At 37.6% G+C, this 18,799-nt stretch overlaps 1 protein-coding gene across 2 annotated transcripts in view; it reads right to left on the bottom strand.

Moving 5' to 3' along the window:
* PDZRN4 (PDZ domain containing ring finger 4) overlaps window positions 1-18,799 on the bottom strand; it is a 391,635-nt gene that overhangs the window by 64,215 nt on the left and 308,621 nt on the right. For both annotated transcript variants that reach the window (XM_032173717.2, XM_032173718.2), the window contains 2 exons: window positions 4,642-4,898; window positions 1,425-1,527 (listed from right to left, as the gene is read on the bottom strand). In XM_032173717.2, the coding sequence (XP_032029608.1) occupies window positions 1,425-1,527; window positions 4,642-4,898 (360 nt within the window). The remainder of the gene's footprint in view (window positions 1-1,424; window positions 1,528-4,641; window positions 4,899-18,799) is intronic.

Below are 18,799 nucleotides of genomic sequence, written 5' to 3'. Positions count from 1 at the left end.
AGTAAGCTCCATAGAAATGTAAGGAAATCTGTCTGTATTGTAATATTTCAATGACATGCTGATTCATTTAAAGGGCTTTTACTGTTAACTTGCGTAGCCTAAACAATCTTCCCCTATACCCTCCCCCAGCACACTGACTTATTTTAATAAAGCTTTAAGGTATCCAAATAAAAAGTTGTAGTGCTCTACATAATTCCAGTCCCCAAACCCAAAGTATTCCTTAACTAAAAGGAAAACATAAGAAACTTGAATTATTTGGATAAGTCATTCAATTTTATAATTTATTTTACATGAATAGACAAAACAATGGATATTGTAATGCATGTCAGTGCTTGAGTAGATTTAGAAAATAAAACTTTTCAATCAACTTAATAAAGAGGAGATAAAAATTTAACATGAACAACACAAGAATGACAAAACCATCTACTCAGTTACCAGTTCTCATTTCACATCCTTCTAAATGTTGGCTGCAAAGAAATAATGATTTCTGTAATCCCCAGGAATGACTTTTGTGGGGAGAAGATTTCAAACAAACATCCATTTGCTTTAGATGAGCTTCCTTATTTGATTTCAGATCCTCCTAAGGGAAGAGATTTCAGGATTTCCTGGTTGTAAAGTGGAAGAGAACACTTGGCTGAACTTGTATGACATCACCTGAGGCATTAAAAGGGCAGGTGATCATGGGTTTTCTGCCTGTTTACCAAAGCTTCTTTACTTCCTCAATCCATTTTATTTTTAAATGTCAGAGTAGTCTGAAACCTTTCAAAGATATTCAGGCTGCAGACGCAGAGGAAATATTAGGATACATTCTTTAACTTTTGTGAGAGCTTTTAAACAATTAATGGATGGACTTTTTGAATTGTTATATATCACAGTACAGATATTCTAACATCAAACTGTGTGAAGAATAAATATAGTTTAACAACAAAGGGCATGAGGCCATCTCTATTTCTAGGAAGTCTGTGAAAGGGCTCTTTAGAGTACATACCAGAGGCACAAAGAGAATATTGCATTTCCAAAGAATACAATATAATAAAATTTAGTTTATCAATGAAAATTAGAATATTATACAACAAATGAAAATAGTAAACACAATCTTTGTTTCAAATATATTTTTCAAACTCTACTTGGAAATCCACATATATTATAGAACAGATTTTAAAAATGTAGCTGTTGCAATATTATTTATTCAAAAGTAACAAAATGAGAGCAAATTATGTTTAAGCTTATACTATAAAAATATTTTCCAATATTCTTAAAACACTAGAGCCACATAGCTAAAACGAATAGCGTTTGAAAGATCTTACATTAGATATGTAATAGACAAGACATTTCTCACTGTAATAAATTAATTTCTTTGTTATACAAAACCCCTCAACCATAACTTCATGAAGAAATGTGAAGTGGTGTGAAAATGATCTTACCTCATATTCAAAGTCTTCTGTTCTGTCTGCATCAGCAGGCAAGCTGGAAATATACTCGTTGCCCTCATAAAATTCATGCTCCATTGGATGCAGAGAATGGCAGCTATGGGGAATGTAGCAATATGATAGGAATAGATTAAAAGGGTTGTTTTCAAGATTAAAACTGATTTTAGAATTTCACTTGAGTTTGCTCTGCTTTGGAATGAGACCTGTAGTGATCTAGTCTTTATATAAACTACAGCTCAGGAAAAGCAATCGCTTTTCTTTCTCCCTCTACGTGAAGTCCACCAATTTGCAATTTCTGAGAGAATGCTAGGAATAAGGGCCTGTGGTCAGAGTTGTATTCTGTGGAAAGACTGATGTGAAATCTCTGACAGTCCATGGTGCTTTATTGATACTTTCTGGCCTGCTTCCATTCCACTGAATGTGACAAGCTCCACACGTGGGTGTGTGGCATTTGAGATTGCAGTCTACTCAAAGAGGGGCATTTTGTCATAAAGCACTATCAATTTCATAATCCACAGCTGCAAACTATTTTTTGAAAACCATTTTCAAAAGCACATATTTTTTCAGACTCTAAAATGTGCTCACATTATCCCCTCCTCTCTTTCTTAAGATCCCCCTTTCTCACTCTCCCTCATAATGCACAATTTCCCCTCTTTGATCAAGGACATATACACAAATATTAAAGAACATTCATGGCGATCAATCAGTGGAAACTCCCATAAGCCGCAAGGTTTCAAAATACCTTTAGAAAATTCTCAGTGACAGAGAGAGCAGATTACATTAAGGAAATGAGAGGATATGGCTTTTATGTATTTCAACTTTTAGGAAATTTTTAAATAGTTTGTAAACACATTATGCAATTTAGTATGTTCTGATATAAAGACTACACATCATACTATATGAAGACTAAGCATAGTTTAACAGCAAAGAGCATAAGACCTTTTCTATTTCTAAAAGACACTGAAAAAGCCTAAATACAATTGACAAGTTGGTTGCAGATGAGACCTCTAACTCCTGCCAGTGTGGACCTTTTTGAAAAATTAGAGATAGCAGTATCAATTAGTTCCCTTCTCCCTTGCTGAAAGGCAAGAGACCCATCGTCATGCCCTCATACTATGGTCAGCCTAATATTCTACCAGTCTCTCCTCACTGCTATCTATGGCTCTCACCTCCACACAGGTCTAACTAGTGTAGGCCAAAATGGTAAAAGTAATACAGGCAGCACCTTGCCTTGTGTCTACCAGATAAATCTCCTTGCTTATAGCTGGACTGGGTCCGCATGGCCCTTTTGGGCTGTTGGAACATCGAAGCCTGCTGCTTTGGACATCTGATGTGTTTCCTTTGTCTTTCAGATAGTAAGAAGGGAGCCCTGCTGTGAGGAACACTTTATTCATTCAACATTTATTCAGTGGCTACCAGATGCCAGGCCAAGTGCTGGAAATATGTTGGTGTACAAAATCCAATTCTGCCCTATTAATTGGGGAAAGCAGCAAAGTGGGACTTTTAATACAGTGCAATAATTAAGGGAAAAATACAGGAGCCTTGGGAGCACATGGTAGGGGTGGACCCACTGCAGCCCTAGGAAGTTTTCTAGAGGAGGTTGTCTCTAAGCTAAGCTCTGCAGGACCTAGGAAGAGCAGCAAGAAGCACTGGCTAAGCGGGTAGGCATTGGGGTCAGACCTCTTAGGCCTAGAAGCCTGGCCCTGTCACTTTTTTGCTATGTGATCTTGGCCATGTTACTTAATATCTGTTTCCTCATCTTAGACATAGAATGTTGATAATATAATATACTCCCTTCTAAGATTATTGTGAGAACTAAATGAGTCAATAAATGCAAAACATTTGGAATCATACTGAAAGCATGTTAAGTTAGCTAATACAAGCTAGCTATTATTATTCATTCAAGGAAGTATTTATTGGATGGCTACTATGTTTTAGGCTGTATTAATCAATATTATATATTTGTTTCCTTGCTTTTTGTTCAACTCCCCCTGTAGAATATAAACTCTGGAAGGCAGTGACTTTATTTTTGTTCGTAGTTTTATGCCCAGCGTCTAGTTCCAATGCCTGACACATCCAATTTGTGTCTGATACAAAGGGCTATTTGAAATGTAATGGATGAATGAATAAAGAGATACCCAAGACAAACAGATCCCCTGCCTTCCTGGAACTTGAAGTCTCAAGGAGTGTTTTCAAAACTTGGCTGCACATTCGGATTGCCTAGGGAGACTTTTGAAAATTTCCGACGCCTAAGCCTTACTCTAAGTATTCTCATTTAATTGGCCTAAGGGGTGATTCAAGTACTTATACAGCCTCTAAAAGTTCCCAGGTGATTCTATTGTACATCTGTGACCCACTGAAACAGGCTTATGGGAGCCAGCCATCAAAGGGCAGGAAAGTGGCATGACTCAGATCTATGTTTTACAAAGCAGAGAGCAGATTGGAGTAGGTGATGAAAATGCAGGCTAAGGAGACTATTGCTCTTACAAACTCTCAATGTTTGAATATTTGCCAGAAAGCTCACAGAACACAATGAATTGGGCAAGCATACTTCTAAAACTGTTCAAGTAGGATTATTTGAATAAAATCTCTCTGACTTCCTTTAAATTGGGCAAAAATCAGGAGGAAGTATTCCTTGAATAGATCTTTATTTGATAGCACTATACTTACTCTCTGACAGCCAAGATCCTTTGTTTATATTTCAATATATTGGGTAATTGCTTTCTTCAGAGAATTGCACTTTAATTAAATCAATTTCCCAGCTTCTCTTTAAAGAAGAGAAATGCAAGGAAGAGAGAGAGGTGGCCCACAGAGGAGAATGTGGTGCCAAGATGCCACTTCCACATGAGTCTTAATAAGGTTTTTGGCAGCTTTGGTGAGAAAAGTGATTTCTCTGACCAGTGTTCATGAGTAGCATGAGACTTTTGACAGCTAGTAATATGAAGGTGAACTAATCAGAGCCAGAATTTTTCATAGCAGCTAGCAAGTATGATTACCCAGGTGGAGCAACCATGTGGGTCAGGGAGAGTAGCTAGCAGGGAACACTGAGAACTAATTGCACATATCAAAACAGGCGAGACATTTTCCAAACAGAGCTGGGAAGCCTGTCTCCATAACTGTCAACCTGCTAGTGGAACTGCTTCTTTCCAACATCTGCTTTACGTGACAAATGGAAACAAACAGGGCTTTGGAAGAAATGACAGAAAAATACCTGTCTGAGAGCAGGAATGGACAGATGTCTGGCACTGGAGGGGTAGGTGGCCGAAGCTTGGCCAGAGCCATGATGTGTTCGAAGGTGATGTCCGTCTGAGTGCTGGCATTCATGAGCTGCACTTCTGGAGCCATCCCATAGGCTGGTCTACTAAGAGGTGTTCGCCTTAACACCTGCACCACAATGGGCTCCTTGGCATTGCGAAAAGCTTCCACTGCCTCTTCATGGGTGGCCTTCGAAAGATCCTTCCCATTGACCTACAGACATATAAGGACATTGTTCATCTCAGAGGAAAGATCAGAGAGGCTGTCGTGATAGATTAATAAAAGAAAGGTTTCAACCAGCCCTGATACGAATTTTGTAATGGAATATTTAATCAGATATTAATATTTAGTGAAGTCTTTACCAACATGATGAAGTACCTGAGATTACAACAACAATTACTTCTGTATCTTTATAAAGTATCTGGAGTTGGTTAACTAGTAAAACAGCAGAACTATTAGTAAAGATTTAAAAATTTAAGTAACACATCTGCTTCAGAAAAGGGTCACCGAAGTCTTCAGATAGATAGAAATGTTAAGTATATCCTACTTTTTCATGATCTATCAATCTCTCGGTGAGATTTTCAATATTTAATCAAGGTCTTACTTGCCTAAAATCTAATTTTTTAAGATATTGTCAAATTTCCTCCATATTCATAATGTTTTAATCCAAGACCATGTTATTGCCCATGTGCATTTTATCCTAAATCCTCACTGTTTGAAGTGTGGTCTGTGAACCAGCAGCATCAGCATCACCTGAAATATGATTAGAAATACAGAATTCCTGGCACTACCCTGGACCTACTGAATCAGAATTGGCATACTCACAAGATTCCGGCTTTATATTTATATTCACGGAAAGAAGCAATGCTCTAAAATTCCTCTGAATGGGTATGTTATGTCCCTCTGGATACTCACTTGTTTTAATTTATACCAATTCATGACTCTCCAAGGTAGCCCCAGACATTACAGAGAAAGAGGTGAAGTCTCCCTTTGTCAGTCATTGCTGCTCAACAGGGGCAGAAACCATTGGCATTTGGGAGAGAAAAATTATTCTTTTGGTGGGACTCTCCTATGCCAGCTACCCAAGGGCCAGAAATGTTTCCCAATCTCTGTGGCTCCCAAAACACCTACACACTTTCCCTAACAACCTTGTGGGAGGCAAAACAGAATGCTTTCAAATAGTTGTCAATTTATTCCCCTAAAATGAGTCCTGATAACACAGCCTTTTAGCGGAAGTTGTGTTTTAATAAAGGACTCTAGAATCCTGAAAGAGCTTTATGACTCTTGCCCCAGATGAATCAATAATGCTGGTTTTTGCAGATATGAAGAGCTATCTGGTGGCAAAATACTGTGCCCAATATCCCTGAAATTATACCATTTCTAGACAGCTAACTAAGCCACCCGCCTGTTGGTGAGGCACTGATTAACTGTTACGCACCAGCAAACCCTTAGAGACCCCTGGGTGCCTAAAAAAGAAGCAAACAAGTCACTGAGTTGCAGCTGTAGAGAAACTGCTGACATTCAAATGAGCACATTCTCTCTCCCTGAGTAGACAAGGAATATGTGTGTGCTCAGAGCAAGTGTGGGGCGTTTTGGGGTAAACGATACAATGCCAGGTAGAAATCATCACGTCATGTAGAGTCAGGCTTAATGACCTGGAGGAGCTAATTTACTCAATGGACCCTGAAAGAGTTAATGTGCCTTCAAAAAATGAGCAATTAAGCTTCTTCACCAGCAAAATATGTCCCAATTCAGTTCTTTCTCTTGAATCACTAGTAGGAAACCCAAGGTGGAGATTTGACTGGGTGTTTACCAGTGTGAACGCATTCACTAATCTATGCATTCGCTGTGTGATTCTTTTTTCCATGAACTAAACTTGAAAAATCATCCCTGAGTTTTCATTGATACACCTTGGAATATCTGACTTGGGGCACATGAGGGTATGCGGACATGAGACACCTATGGACATGATCACACTCATTCCTTTAGCTTCTGCTGTATGACAGGTGCTCAGGCCGGGGCCACTACTGTCTCCCCTGAGGACATGTAGACAGCAGATGATATAAGAAATCCCAGAATGAAAAAGCACAACATAAAATCTAGCCCCTTTCATTGAATAATATCATCCCCTATGTTTCATATTGTGGTCAGTATTTATACATTCCAGATTGTGGAAGATAATCAAGTGGTAGGTAAGATTGCTCTGTGAGAATTGATGAAGTAGGTAAAAATTGCTCTTTTGTCCTCAGCCTTCCTGCTTCACGATGTACCCTTAGTTTAGTGAAGATCTGTTCCTGCAGGATCCCACACCCTTCCCTCTCTGAAAAGAAATCTCAGTCACACAGTCTGTTATCAACTATTTATTTATTTATTTTTATTTTTTATTTTTTGAGATGGAGTCTCACTCTGTTGCCCAGGCTGGAGTACTGTGGCGTGATCTCTGATCTCAGCTCACCATAACCTCCGCCTCCCAGGTTCAATGATTCTCCTGCCTCAGCCTCCCAACTAGCTGGGATTACAGGCGCATGCCACCATGCCAGGCTAATTTTTGTATTTTCGGTAGAGACAGCGTTCCATTATGTTGGCCAGGATGGTCTCTAACTCCTGACCTGGTGATCTACCCTCCTCAGCCTCCCAAAGTGCTGGGATTGCAGGCATGAGCCACCACTCCTGGCCTTATCAACTATTTAATATATCTACTGGAACTGGGTCAACATGTTATCTTTTCCTGTAAGCCTTGCATCAAGAGGAATCCCTGATAGTGGTAGAGTGAAATAAGACCACTTTTTTGAGACAACTTTATGCAATATCTGAACGTAAAGCAAAAAATTCGTGACCAGGGTTTCTTCCAGTCATACATTAAATTCTACTAATGCACAAAGTGTGTCAATAGGTAGTAGACAGATAAATGCCATTCATCTATTTTGTCCCCAAGACAAGACAAGGCTCTTTTTTCCTCAGCCTTACATGTTAATCTAGTCCTGGTGTTCAGAATGTTTGTTTGCTTTAGTGATCTTTGAAGCAACAAAGATTTTTAAAAAGTGAGATTCCTACTGATAATGATTATTTATCTGTGTTACTATAAGCTAAGTAGGATTGTTTTCGCAAAATCCAGAAGAGGATAGTTTTTTTGAGGAAATATAAAAATTATTGAAAAGTATTTTAGGCTGTGAAATCACTATTGTAGTGCTTAGTATATGCAAACAATATTAGTGTTCACATGTCAAGATCAATGGCTATTTATTATATGACCTATATATTCATTTATTTATCATGAAATTTATATGCAAATTTCATTATTTTCTCTAAGAACGATCAAATACAATCTTAAAAAAAGGACAGTCAATGTAATCTCAAGATCTTACTTCCCTATTGGGGAATGCTCTTTTCTTCCAGTTATCATGCAGCTGACCTCTATTTTCATAAGCTATTTAATATCTCTCAAAGTAAAGAAGTCTATGACCTTTAAATGCTCTACTGCTATACATGATCCCTTAGAAAATGCAAGCATTGATGATACTAAACACATTTTTTTTCATTTCACTTGAAGTTCATCAACATACCGTTAGCCCATCAAAAGGTCACCATTTTATATATTATGACTTTCACAACAAAAGAAAAGAAAAGAATAGCTTAATTGGGATTTTCTGGCAATTGCTCTGCTCAGTTATCATCAGTTGCAGCTAGAGAGAAGAATTATATGGGAAGAATATCTACAGTTAATCCTCTAGGAGAAGTTTGTTAACAACAGCAAAACTTCCTTTTTTTTCAAGTGATTAGTTTTTAAACCAATAACAGATATTTGGTGTTTCATATTGCCATATCCTTACTTATTATTCTATTTCTTTACCACTATGTTCTCTCCCTCCATCCCGCCTTCCCTTTTCTCCTCTTCCCTCTTACTCCTTTGTCTCAATCTTAAATTTAGTCTTGTACGGATGACACATAGTTTTTCATTGTTTTGTGAGATGAGACTAAAGATGAAGAAACCATCCATTAAAGGAGTCCCATTTAAAATAGGCAGTTAAGGGTAGATACCCAATATTTCTGGCTGTCCAGTAAAAGGTGGGAAGATCTTTTGCTAGAGGAATACAGATGAGTTGATTTTCAGGAGAAAATATGAATATGGTTAGGAGCAAAACCGAGGGAAGAGGGTGCTAGGTAACTTGCTTACTGAAAAAAATACCCATGTGTTATGGGGTTTGAGTTTGCATGCAGAAGGATTTTAAGAAAGAGCAATTTGATTTAAGCATACCATAGGAAAAGAGCCTTTTTCCTAAAGGGTTGTTAAATCGAATGATTGAGAGGATAGGGTGTCATAACAAACAGGAGTAGTATATGCAATAATTTCCTCTATTGCCATAACTTCTGGCATTTTGATAGCTGTGGCCCAGACTGATTTGGTTCCATTGTAACTGGGCAACTAGCGTACAACTGAAAAGATTCCTGCGATTGATATTTGATAAGAGGCTAGTAGTCCCAGGGTGGGAAGATTGGATTCTGAAATGATGATTAAGCCACCGGACTTGACATAAGTGAAAAAGCAGACACATTATGCAAGAAGAGGTTATCAGAATTGGCAACAGCAAAAAAAGAGGAAAGGATGATGCCAATGAGAGAAATTCTAGGATAAATAGTGACATGTGGTTGTCCCGAGACAAACTAAACGTAGGATTAGAAAAAAAGTGGAGAGAGTAGTCTCAATCATTCTTAATCATATGAAACTCGAAGCAGTTATAAGATATATATTCAAATGAATTAACAAGTAAACAGATGATAGGAAACTACAAGAAAAATTGATCATAGGAAACCATTTTCTGAGAAGGTCTTCGCCTCATTCCTGCACTTATCAATTCAGATCAGCACAGACAAATATCCTTAAAGATTATATATTCAAGTGATGGCTTGTAATAAACACATGTAAATTTTTAGATACAAAAATAATTATCCTGTTTTTAAAAAGTTATTATTTCCCATTATATTGATAGCATAATCTTAAGTGGATAAAGAAAACGCAATCACTTTTCAGTGATCAATGTAAAAGATGTGCGAATACATTTCTTGTGGCAGATGGGCTAATTAATCCATAAGCAACTTGCGAATGTTAAGTAAAGAAGAGGGCTTTTCATATGTAAACCATATCATAGTAATGTTTGATGAAGCTTCTGTTTAATGAATAATCTACCCTTTTGGATATACTGCAAAATCTGGGCCACTCTTCAATAACTTCCCGAGAGTGCCTAGTGGCCTCAGCTTGGATTTGAGCTGTTTCCCTTTGATTATTCCTCCAAATCCAACCACATGCAAAATTTTCTTGGATATCAGAAAACAAACAGCCTCTTTTGATTTTCTTTTGAAGTGCTAACAAGTGCATGAATAACTCAGTCGCTCTGGTGAGAAAACATTTCTAGAGTCAGCTGTTTGAGAATGATGAGGGTTTCCAAACCTCCACGCCTCTTATGAGAAATAAGGGCTTCTAAGCATCTGTGGCTTTCAAGGGAGAATAAATTTAAGAATGCGCCATAAAAGAAGCATAGAATTCCAAGGATTATGGACATTGATATAACCGAATTTGAAATTGAGGATAAGTATAAAATACTTGCATATTATAATTCTGGTTGGACATGATCGTGTACCTAGTTAGTCTACAAGATCTCCCACCCTCACCAGTAACTGTGGAATTAATTTTGACTGAAGTCCCTAAGTGAAGCAGAGTAAATTCTCTATTCGATAATTAGGGAGGTGTTGCCAAAGCACAATCTAGTAACATTTTACAGAAGGAAGAAACAACATTTAAATTGCTGCTAAAATGTTTGGTAGAGAAGGAATTTCAGATAATCTGAACCCTATATTCATCAAAACACTTGTCATATACAATCTTCAAATTGATTTTAAGAAATTTCAGCTCACTATTTTTTTTTTCCAAAACTTTGGTATGATTGACTCTATTTGAACATTGTTATATTAATGGAATATAGCAAAGTGTAAAACATTTATAATAAAAAGAAGTCACATGATAGGAATCTGCAAAATTGTATGAAGGAAACCTGACTAACATTAACTTCGACCTTTAAAAAAAGGTTATCAACGAACGAAACAAACAGCGATATGTAGGTTTGTGTTCTTCGTATAATTTCAGAACCTAAGTATATAGGAAATGTTAGATTGCATCAACCCCGAAGTCCATTTAGTCCAGTGCTCCGCTTTGGGCAGTCCTATAATTGGATTTTTGGAAGAGAATGTGGTGATTATTCCACGTGACACAATGCGCAGACTTATTCTAAAGTGATCCTGGGGCTTCTTCTGCTTGTCTGTCTGGACAGGGAGAGACTGGGAACTTCATTTCCCTGGGTATGGGGTGTCGCAGCTTCCCTTAGCTCCAAAATCCCCAGGGACTTTGCCAGGCAGCTGGCTTTCTCAGACAAATGAAAATAAGTGATCCCTAACCCAGGCAGCCTGAACCTCCAGTAGTCTGTTCCCTTACTGACAATGTTCCCTAGAAGAGAGAACAACAATAGGGTGGGATCCCTCTGTTGAAATACAGATCCAACGGGGGGTGGAGCCAAGACGGCCGAATAGGAACAGCTCCGGTCTCCAGCTCCCAGCCTGAGCGACACAGAAGACGGGTGATTTCTGCGTTTCTGTTTGAAATACAGATCCACCGCATGCCCACACTTTCTGGTCCCGTGCTTGACTGTGTATTGCTGATTCCTGACTTGTGTGTTTCCTTAATAAAGACTGTTGCCTAACCTGTAACTTGTGACATTTTGGGATTTGCCTCTACCAATCTGATTTAACACAACACCCATTTGCAACCTAAGATAATTGAACACATTGAAAATGCTTACGTATATAACAGTGTTGAATTGAGGACTCCCAGCACCCCAATGAGCTATTTTAAAAGCCTATTATTACATTTAGTTAATAGATTGTGACACTGAGGTCACGACAATAGTCCAGTATGTTGTTTCTGATCCCTTCTACAGAGCACTTTGATGGTAAGGCATTCTCAAATGCAAGCAAGACTCATTTTTAATTTTTCATATGAAGAGGTTATGGATCCATTATTTGTGAGCTTATCCAAACTGTTCCTGAACCAATGAATAATTTTGGTTATAGGTAATCTTGAGGATGTATCTGTCACAATTGCTTTTTCCTTTCATTATCTTTTCCTTGTTTTGTATTTTCTCTTCCTTTCCTTGTTCCCACTGTCACACTTCTCTTTTAAGCTTTCCCATCAAAGCATTTAACACCTTTGAAGAGTGTATATTTATATGAATTATTCCTATAATTAAGAAATGTGTTATGATATGTTCTGATTCTTACTGAGGAAAACAAACTAAAATGCACACAACATAGTTTTATTAACCTCTTTATAAATAAGTTTATTTCCCCTCACCTTAATGAAAGAAATGGAAGTCTCTGCTTTTTGGCACATGAGTTGGTTGTCTTTGGTTTGTCTTTCAGATCCACAATCTGCTGTTTGTACCCAGCTCTGTGTCTTGGCACCCCTGCCTCACCCAGGATCTCTACTGGTTTTTTGTTTGGTTAAGTCAATGGTTAGAGAGTATTACAGGTCTTTAGCCAGTCCCCAAGACCCTAGAGCTCTTGCTTGGCTCTGCTCACAGTCCTGACTCACCTTCCCTCTCCGGGTCTATAGGTAGTAAGAACGTCTCTCTCTCTTGCTATTCCCTAGGTTCTTTATCTTAACTCTGCTCATGTGTTTGTAAGTTGTTCCATCATTAAACTTTCTTCAATTAAATGCTTTGATTATGCTATTTGTTTTCTTCTGGGACCCTGACTGATATAGCTAAGCATGAAACTCTTCTGACTTTAATAAAAATGTGGCAAGAGCTAAAATTCATTATCTTTGCAAATTAACTTTACTATCAAAAGTAGTTGCATCTAAAATGCGATTATGAGTTTGTCAGATTTAGCAAATTTACACATTTTTAAGGGAGATTTAAAATATAACTTTTATTGAGATCATCGAATAAGTTTAAAGTATTTATATAGTTGTTTGATGTGTACAGTTATTTTGTACAATATCCCTGCTATGATTTGAATGTGTCCCTCAAAGTTCACATGTTAGAAACTTAATCCCCAATGCAACAGTGTTGAGACAAGAAAACGTTAAGAGGTGATTAGTTTATAAGAGCTCTGCACTCATGGATGGATTAATGCTATTATCACATGAGTGGGTTCCTGAAAATACAATGTGTTTGCTCTCCTTCCCATCCCTTTTCCTCTCTGGCATTCTCTCTTGCCATGTGGTGCCTTCCACCATGTTATGACACAGAAAGAAGGCCTTTGTCAGATGCTGGCACCTTGATATCGAACTTAACACCCTCAAGAACTGTGAGAAAGACATTTTTAAAAATTATAAATTGCCCAGCCTGTGGTATTCTGTTATAGCAGCAGAAAGCAAACTATGACAATCCCTCCATTTGGGTTGGTCTAATGTTTGTCTTGATTAGACTCAGGTTATATATTTATGTATTTTGAGCAGGAATGTCCAGAAGTGGTGGTGTGTCCTTTTCAGCCTATCTTATCAGGAGGCATGTAATGTTTATTTGTCTGTTATTGGTGATGTTAACATTTATGACTTGATAGGAGAGAGAGAGAGAGACAGAGAGAGAGAGAGAGAGAGAAAGAGATTGAGAATCTAAAGCAAATGTAAAGTGTTAATTAATGTTGAAATTTGGGGAGCCTAGGTGGATGATATTTGAGAATTTTTACACTATTCTTGGAACTTAAAATTATTATTTTTATTCTTATAATTTTTTGATGTCTGAAACTGAAAAAAATAAAATGTTTCAACATATTGTTATGTTTATTATTAGTTAAAAATAGATTCATGCTGTAGTCATTTAGAGTTCACAAATAATTATAAGGAATTGATAGATGAACAGCTTCCTGTAGAGTTTGTTTCTGTTGCGTATCTCTAGAAAAACAAATTCCTACTCTGCTATGAATGTCTTTTTTTCTCTGTGTGCACACACACACACACACACATATCCCTACAAGCAAAAAACACAGATCTGTGTCACCAACTTTATCTTTGTCATAACAATTCATCTACTGAATATCACCTGACATCCTGCTCTCCAAGCTGAGCTATTTAAAAAGATAGATGGCTGCCTCCTGGCTAATTGTGGGAGTTCTTTCATTACCACAAAAAGACTTTTTATATCTCGAGTGACTCTATACACAGTGAAAAATGACTCAAATCTTTGGAGAAGATCCCACTGATGAAATGGTTGGATAACAACTACTTACTGACCTTTTACTTCCTAACATAATACTAAACTGATGTAGGTGATTATTAATAAACCTATTCACTGAGTTCTGACATATCAGATCCAAGTATTTAAAATATAACAAGGAATTCAGATGTAGACAAAATTTTCTGTAACAGGTCTAAGGATATAAAGGCATAAGGCATATATACAGTAAACACTTGAAATAAACTCAAATTATTTCATTGGGAAAAAAATGTCATTATCATTAAACAACTCAGGTTTCTTAAAAAAAAATCCTGCAAACAACATCAACAACTGAGGATTTGGACAGAGCTATTCATCTTTCATATCCATTGAACAAGAGGAAATGTGCTGTTAGCCCTTGGACAAGATCTTTTTTGTCTCATCTTTGTGATGAGAGCATAAAAGGATGTAGAAATCAACCTTGCAGCTTAGCCATACTAGCACGAGCTAGAAAATACCTATTTGTTAAATAAAAGAAGTAAATTGTACCACATAAAGGAATAGGAGACAGTGAATTATTTACAACAGGGCGTCTGTCATAACAAGAAAGAAGATGGTAAAGTATCTTCACCAGAGGTTCATTGTACCCTATCTGAGAGCAACATAACACTTCACTATTTAAACGCTTCTGTACAAAACGCACTGAATCATAAGAAACTGGCAATTGTGTTTAGTACTGTAGTTTCAGGGCCTAAAAATGTGCTTGGCACATACTTGAAAATAATTATGTGTTAAATACTCTTTCATATATTTCTTTATCAAGAACCATGTTTAAACAAATATGATTGCACTTGTCACTAAAATCACCTGTGTTCACAATGCAAACTGCATTACATTCACTTCCCAGCTACATTCTGTAGCCCAGTTGTCCACATTATTCCTTTGACTTAAATGTATTATACAAATGATTTCTGAGTGGCAAGCAAAGGTCAGGGCTGCTCTGTTCTTAAACCCCTCAATGCCCGGTCATTCATTGTTGTAGCAGAAAAGAGCATCAATGTGGGAATCACTCAGAACTGGGCCTAAACACAGTTTTGGGGACTAGCTGTGTGACTTTGAGTAAGTTACTGAAACTCTCTGAGCCTCTACTTCTTCATGTGGAAAAGGGGATAATAACATCCACTCAGAGTTGCAGATAGGATCAAATAAAAACAAAGCTAGGGCAGCCGGCACAGTGCTACGATGGTGATCCATAACACTTCCTTCCCTCCCTCCTTCCTTCCTGGGTAACTCTTGAGTGACAGAGATGAGGCTACTCTCTGGGGATACACATTACATTCCTGGCAGTGACAGTGACAGTAATAGTAGTTCTCACTGAGTGAGCACTCACAGAGTACCAGGAGCTGAGCCAAGCCCTTGGCCTATATTATCTCAATCACATCCAAGAACAGTCATGGGAGGTAAGTATTTTATCCCCAATTGAAAGTTGTGGAAGCTGAGTGTAAATGAGTGTAACAGGCTGAGCAAGGAAAGGCACCTGCTGTCACAATCTGGGAAAACAACATATACATCTATAATTGTAACCAAATCATAAAAGCTGAAAGGAAGGTATTAACAGCTCTGCAAGAGCACAGACGGCTAACTATGCCTTGGCTATTGGGATATGACTCCAGGACTTTGACGTTTGAGGTGGGTCTGATGAGATGAAGAACTTTATAAACTGCACAGATGGGAGAAAGGAGAGGAACCCCAGGGTTGAGGCATGAAAGAGTAAGTCCTCTGGGGACCATGAGAGGTCTGGGGTGACTGAGTCTTGGGGAAGAGGTTGTAGAGAAAGACAGCTTTAACGTAGATCCTAATGTCTTCCATGGGTCATGGTAAAGGATTTTTAAAAAATACCTTTCATCTGAAAAGTAGTGTGGCCTCATTTAGGTTTAGGGGTATAAAACTTGGAAGGCTGTGGTGAGACATAACTGAATGGAGGCAGGGAAACCATTTAGGAAATTAGTGGGAAAAATGATGGGTACTTATGTCAAGACAGGGACAGTGTGGATAGTCCAATAGGAGGAGGATGAAGAGAGCTATAAAATGGTATCCTGATGCTGCCATTCACATGGATTTCATTGGGCCCCATGGATTCAGACTGGCAGATTTTCTATAACAGCCTAGCCTCAGTATCTATTCCCATCAATTAATCCACACTGTGCAGAAATACAAGCTGTAGAGTTGAATTTTAAGTATATAAAGGCATTCCAAGTAGATGTTGCCCATCCCTTGAAGACTTACATTTTCAGAGGTTACTTTAGAAATCAAAATTCACTTCTTCCAATATTCTGAAACTCAACTTTTCTAGTTATTACCCACCTAGCCAATTGGGTAACTGTTCCACCATAAACACATTCAATCTCTCTCTCTCTGTTTCTCTTTCTTTTTCGCACACACACACACACGCACAAACACACACACTTATACTTTCTAAGGTCCTCCACCTGCATCATTATACCTTTGTGTAGGATATAAACTTAGAAAGGTATGTTACCAAAGAGAATATATAGAAGTTGTGCAACATGGACATTAACATAAGAAAGTATAACTTGTATGACATACAACTGTCCCTTTCAATACCAGCATTTTTAACTTAGTGCCTATGCAATGAATTGGTATTTCACATCAGCTTGAAAGGACAGGACAAAATTTGAACAAGCAACCAGTTTCCTAGGAGAAGGAGGAGGCTTAAATCACTTTCAACAATCAATTCTGCCATTTGAATGCAGCTTGACATTTGTTGAGTTCAGTCGATGACATGAAATCACAGCAGAAAGGCCCAGCCCCAAGGGAAATTCACAAGCTTCTACATCCGCAAGTAAAACCACCTGAACTTGGTGCCCATAACCTTCCCAACACCATGCCCGTAACTTTCTCAAATTCATGGATTTAGAAAAGAAATATTTTGTTCTATACTAATGAAACGTAGATTGCTGCCTAAGGCAAAAAAAAAAAAATAAAGTAAGTGCACTTAAAATAGCAACTGATGCTATTTTCTATAGAATAGTTGGAATTTGCCCCAGTAATTTCATTGACATGGTCGACTCTAAGTGCACCTTGAAATAGATAATAATAACAACAACAGTAACAAAAATTTGTCGAGTGCTTACTATTTGTGTCACACATGCTGCTTCGTACTATCTGCCACTAGAGGTGCAGAAATTATTATATTCATCCTATAGATTAAAAAACTAAATAAGCAACTTGCTGAAGATGACACCATGTGAAAAAATACCCAGGATTTTCCTATACATTCATATTAATTATTTTTAAACATCAATAAAATATTTAGCATAGAAGCTCTAAAACTTGAACAAGATGATTGGTTGGAAGTTTATTGTCCTATTTCCTTTTAGTAAATACAATAAGTAGTTCATAAGATTACAATTAAGTGGTGAATCAACTGCCTGATCCCCATTCATAACCATGTGGAAAATTGTTCTAACTTATGTTCCCAGGACAAGGAAACTCCAGCTGCAAAGTGAAAAAAAAAAAAAAAATGTTTCTATGAAAAGAACAGGTTAGATAAAGTGCTCTCCAAGGATTATCTCAGTTCCAAAAATGTATAATAATATATGCATATGCATGAATAAGCGCTATTCTTGATACAGCTTAAAACTTTGGTAAAGAGGATCCCCTCTCCCATTTTTTTTTAATATAAGTGAATCAGGAAAAGCTCAGAAAGGAGGTGACTTAGTGCCTGCCAATTTTCCAGCCTAGGCCACCTTTGTGGTAAAGCTGTTGCTGCCTTACAAAAATTCGGCAGCCCCCTGAGATAAGATAGGACAAAGTTCCAAGTGAAAAAGACCACCTGGGTTCTTACCTGCTTTTACCTTCATGGACACAATCACTACGAGTGATTCAAACAGGATTTCCCTAAGACAGCAGCTGGAGTGTATGGAGAGTTGTAACCAACTGAAGGTTTCAGGTCTATCTGAGAGCATGCGTGTACAACGAGGCAGTAATAGTTGGGGCGGCACTTTCTGAAAACCATGTTTTACATGACACTATGGTTGCCTCAGCAAGCAAACACGACAGGGCAACAAAGTGGATGCATCTCCACCAAATAGAGTCATCACATCCTTAAATTCAAATTGCCACAACATTTTCCTATACTAATACTGTTGATTTTATTTAGCTTCATTTGGAAGAGTGGGGGAGAAGGGCACAGTTTTGTACATTTACTTCCTTCCAACAATTAACATCTGCATGCTTTTGAAATAATTTTCAGCAGATAAAACAATCCTGCCAAGGCCCAGTAAAAGCTCTCCATTGTTCCATGTCTGCACAAATTACTTTGCATCTCTGATGATTTTATGTACATTTAATCACTAAAGATTAATTACATGGCATACGGAAACCAGTGAAACACTGCAGAGATAACTTCAGTTTAAGTGCACATGCAGCTAACTTGTGGCTTTTTAGAACAATTTTAATTAAAAGTACTAGAAGAATCATCGGGCTGAAAATATTAGGAGCTCTGGGATAGATGAGCTTAGCATAGCTAATTAATTGTATATTTAATCAAAGCAGCCTTTGGCTGTAATTAATAATCTATTTTCCTCTGGTAATAAATATTTAGTTCTGTAAAACAGAATGTATAATTTCCAGAATGTCATATGCACAGAAGAATGGGACAGAAAATAAGCATTTCCACACCAGCTTTCAAGCCAAGGTTGATTTCGTTGATTTAGAGAGGATGTTGTCTATATCTTTTTCATTCATTTTAAATGTCATCTCATAGTGGCAGCTTACAAATAGCTATCCCTGAGTGACTTGGACGTTTCAAAGGTGTAAAGAATAATCCAAAAGGAGAGACTAGTAGAATGCAAAATGAAGTCTGATTTTTTTTCTTGCACCGCT

The sequence above is a fragment of the Hylobates moloch genome, unplaced genomic scaffold (assembly GCF_009828535.3).
Source record: "Hylobates moloch isolate HMO894 unplaced genomic scaffold, HMol_V3 SCAFFOLD_13, whole genome shotgun sequence".
Lineage (NCBI taxonomy): Eukaryota > Metazoa > Chordata > Mammalia > Primates > Hylobatidae > Hylobates > Hylobates moloch.
Note: the sequence above shows the minus strand (reverse complement) of the source record. Positions and strands in the feature narration are given on the sequence as shown.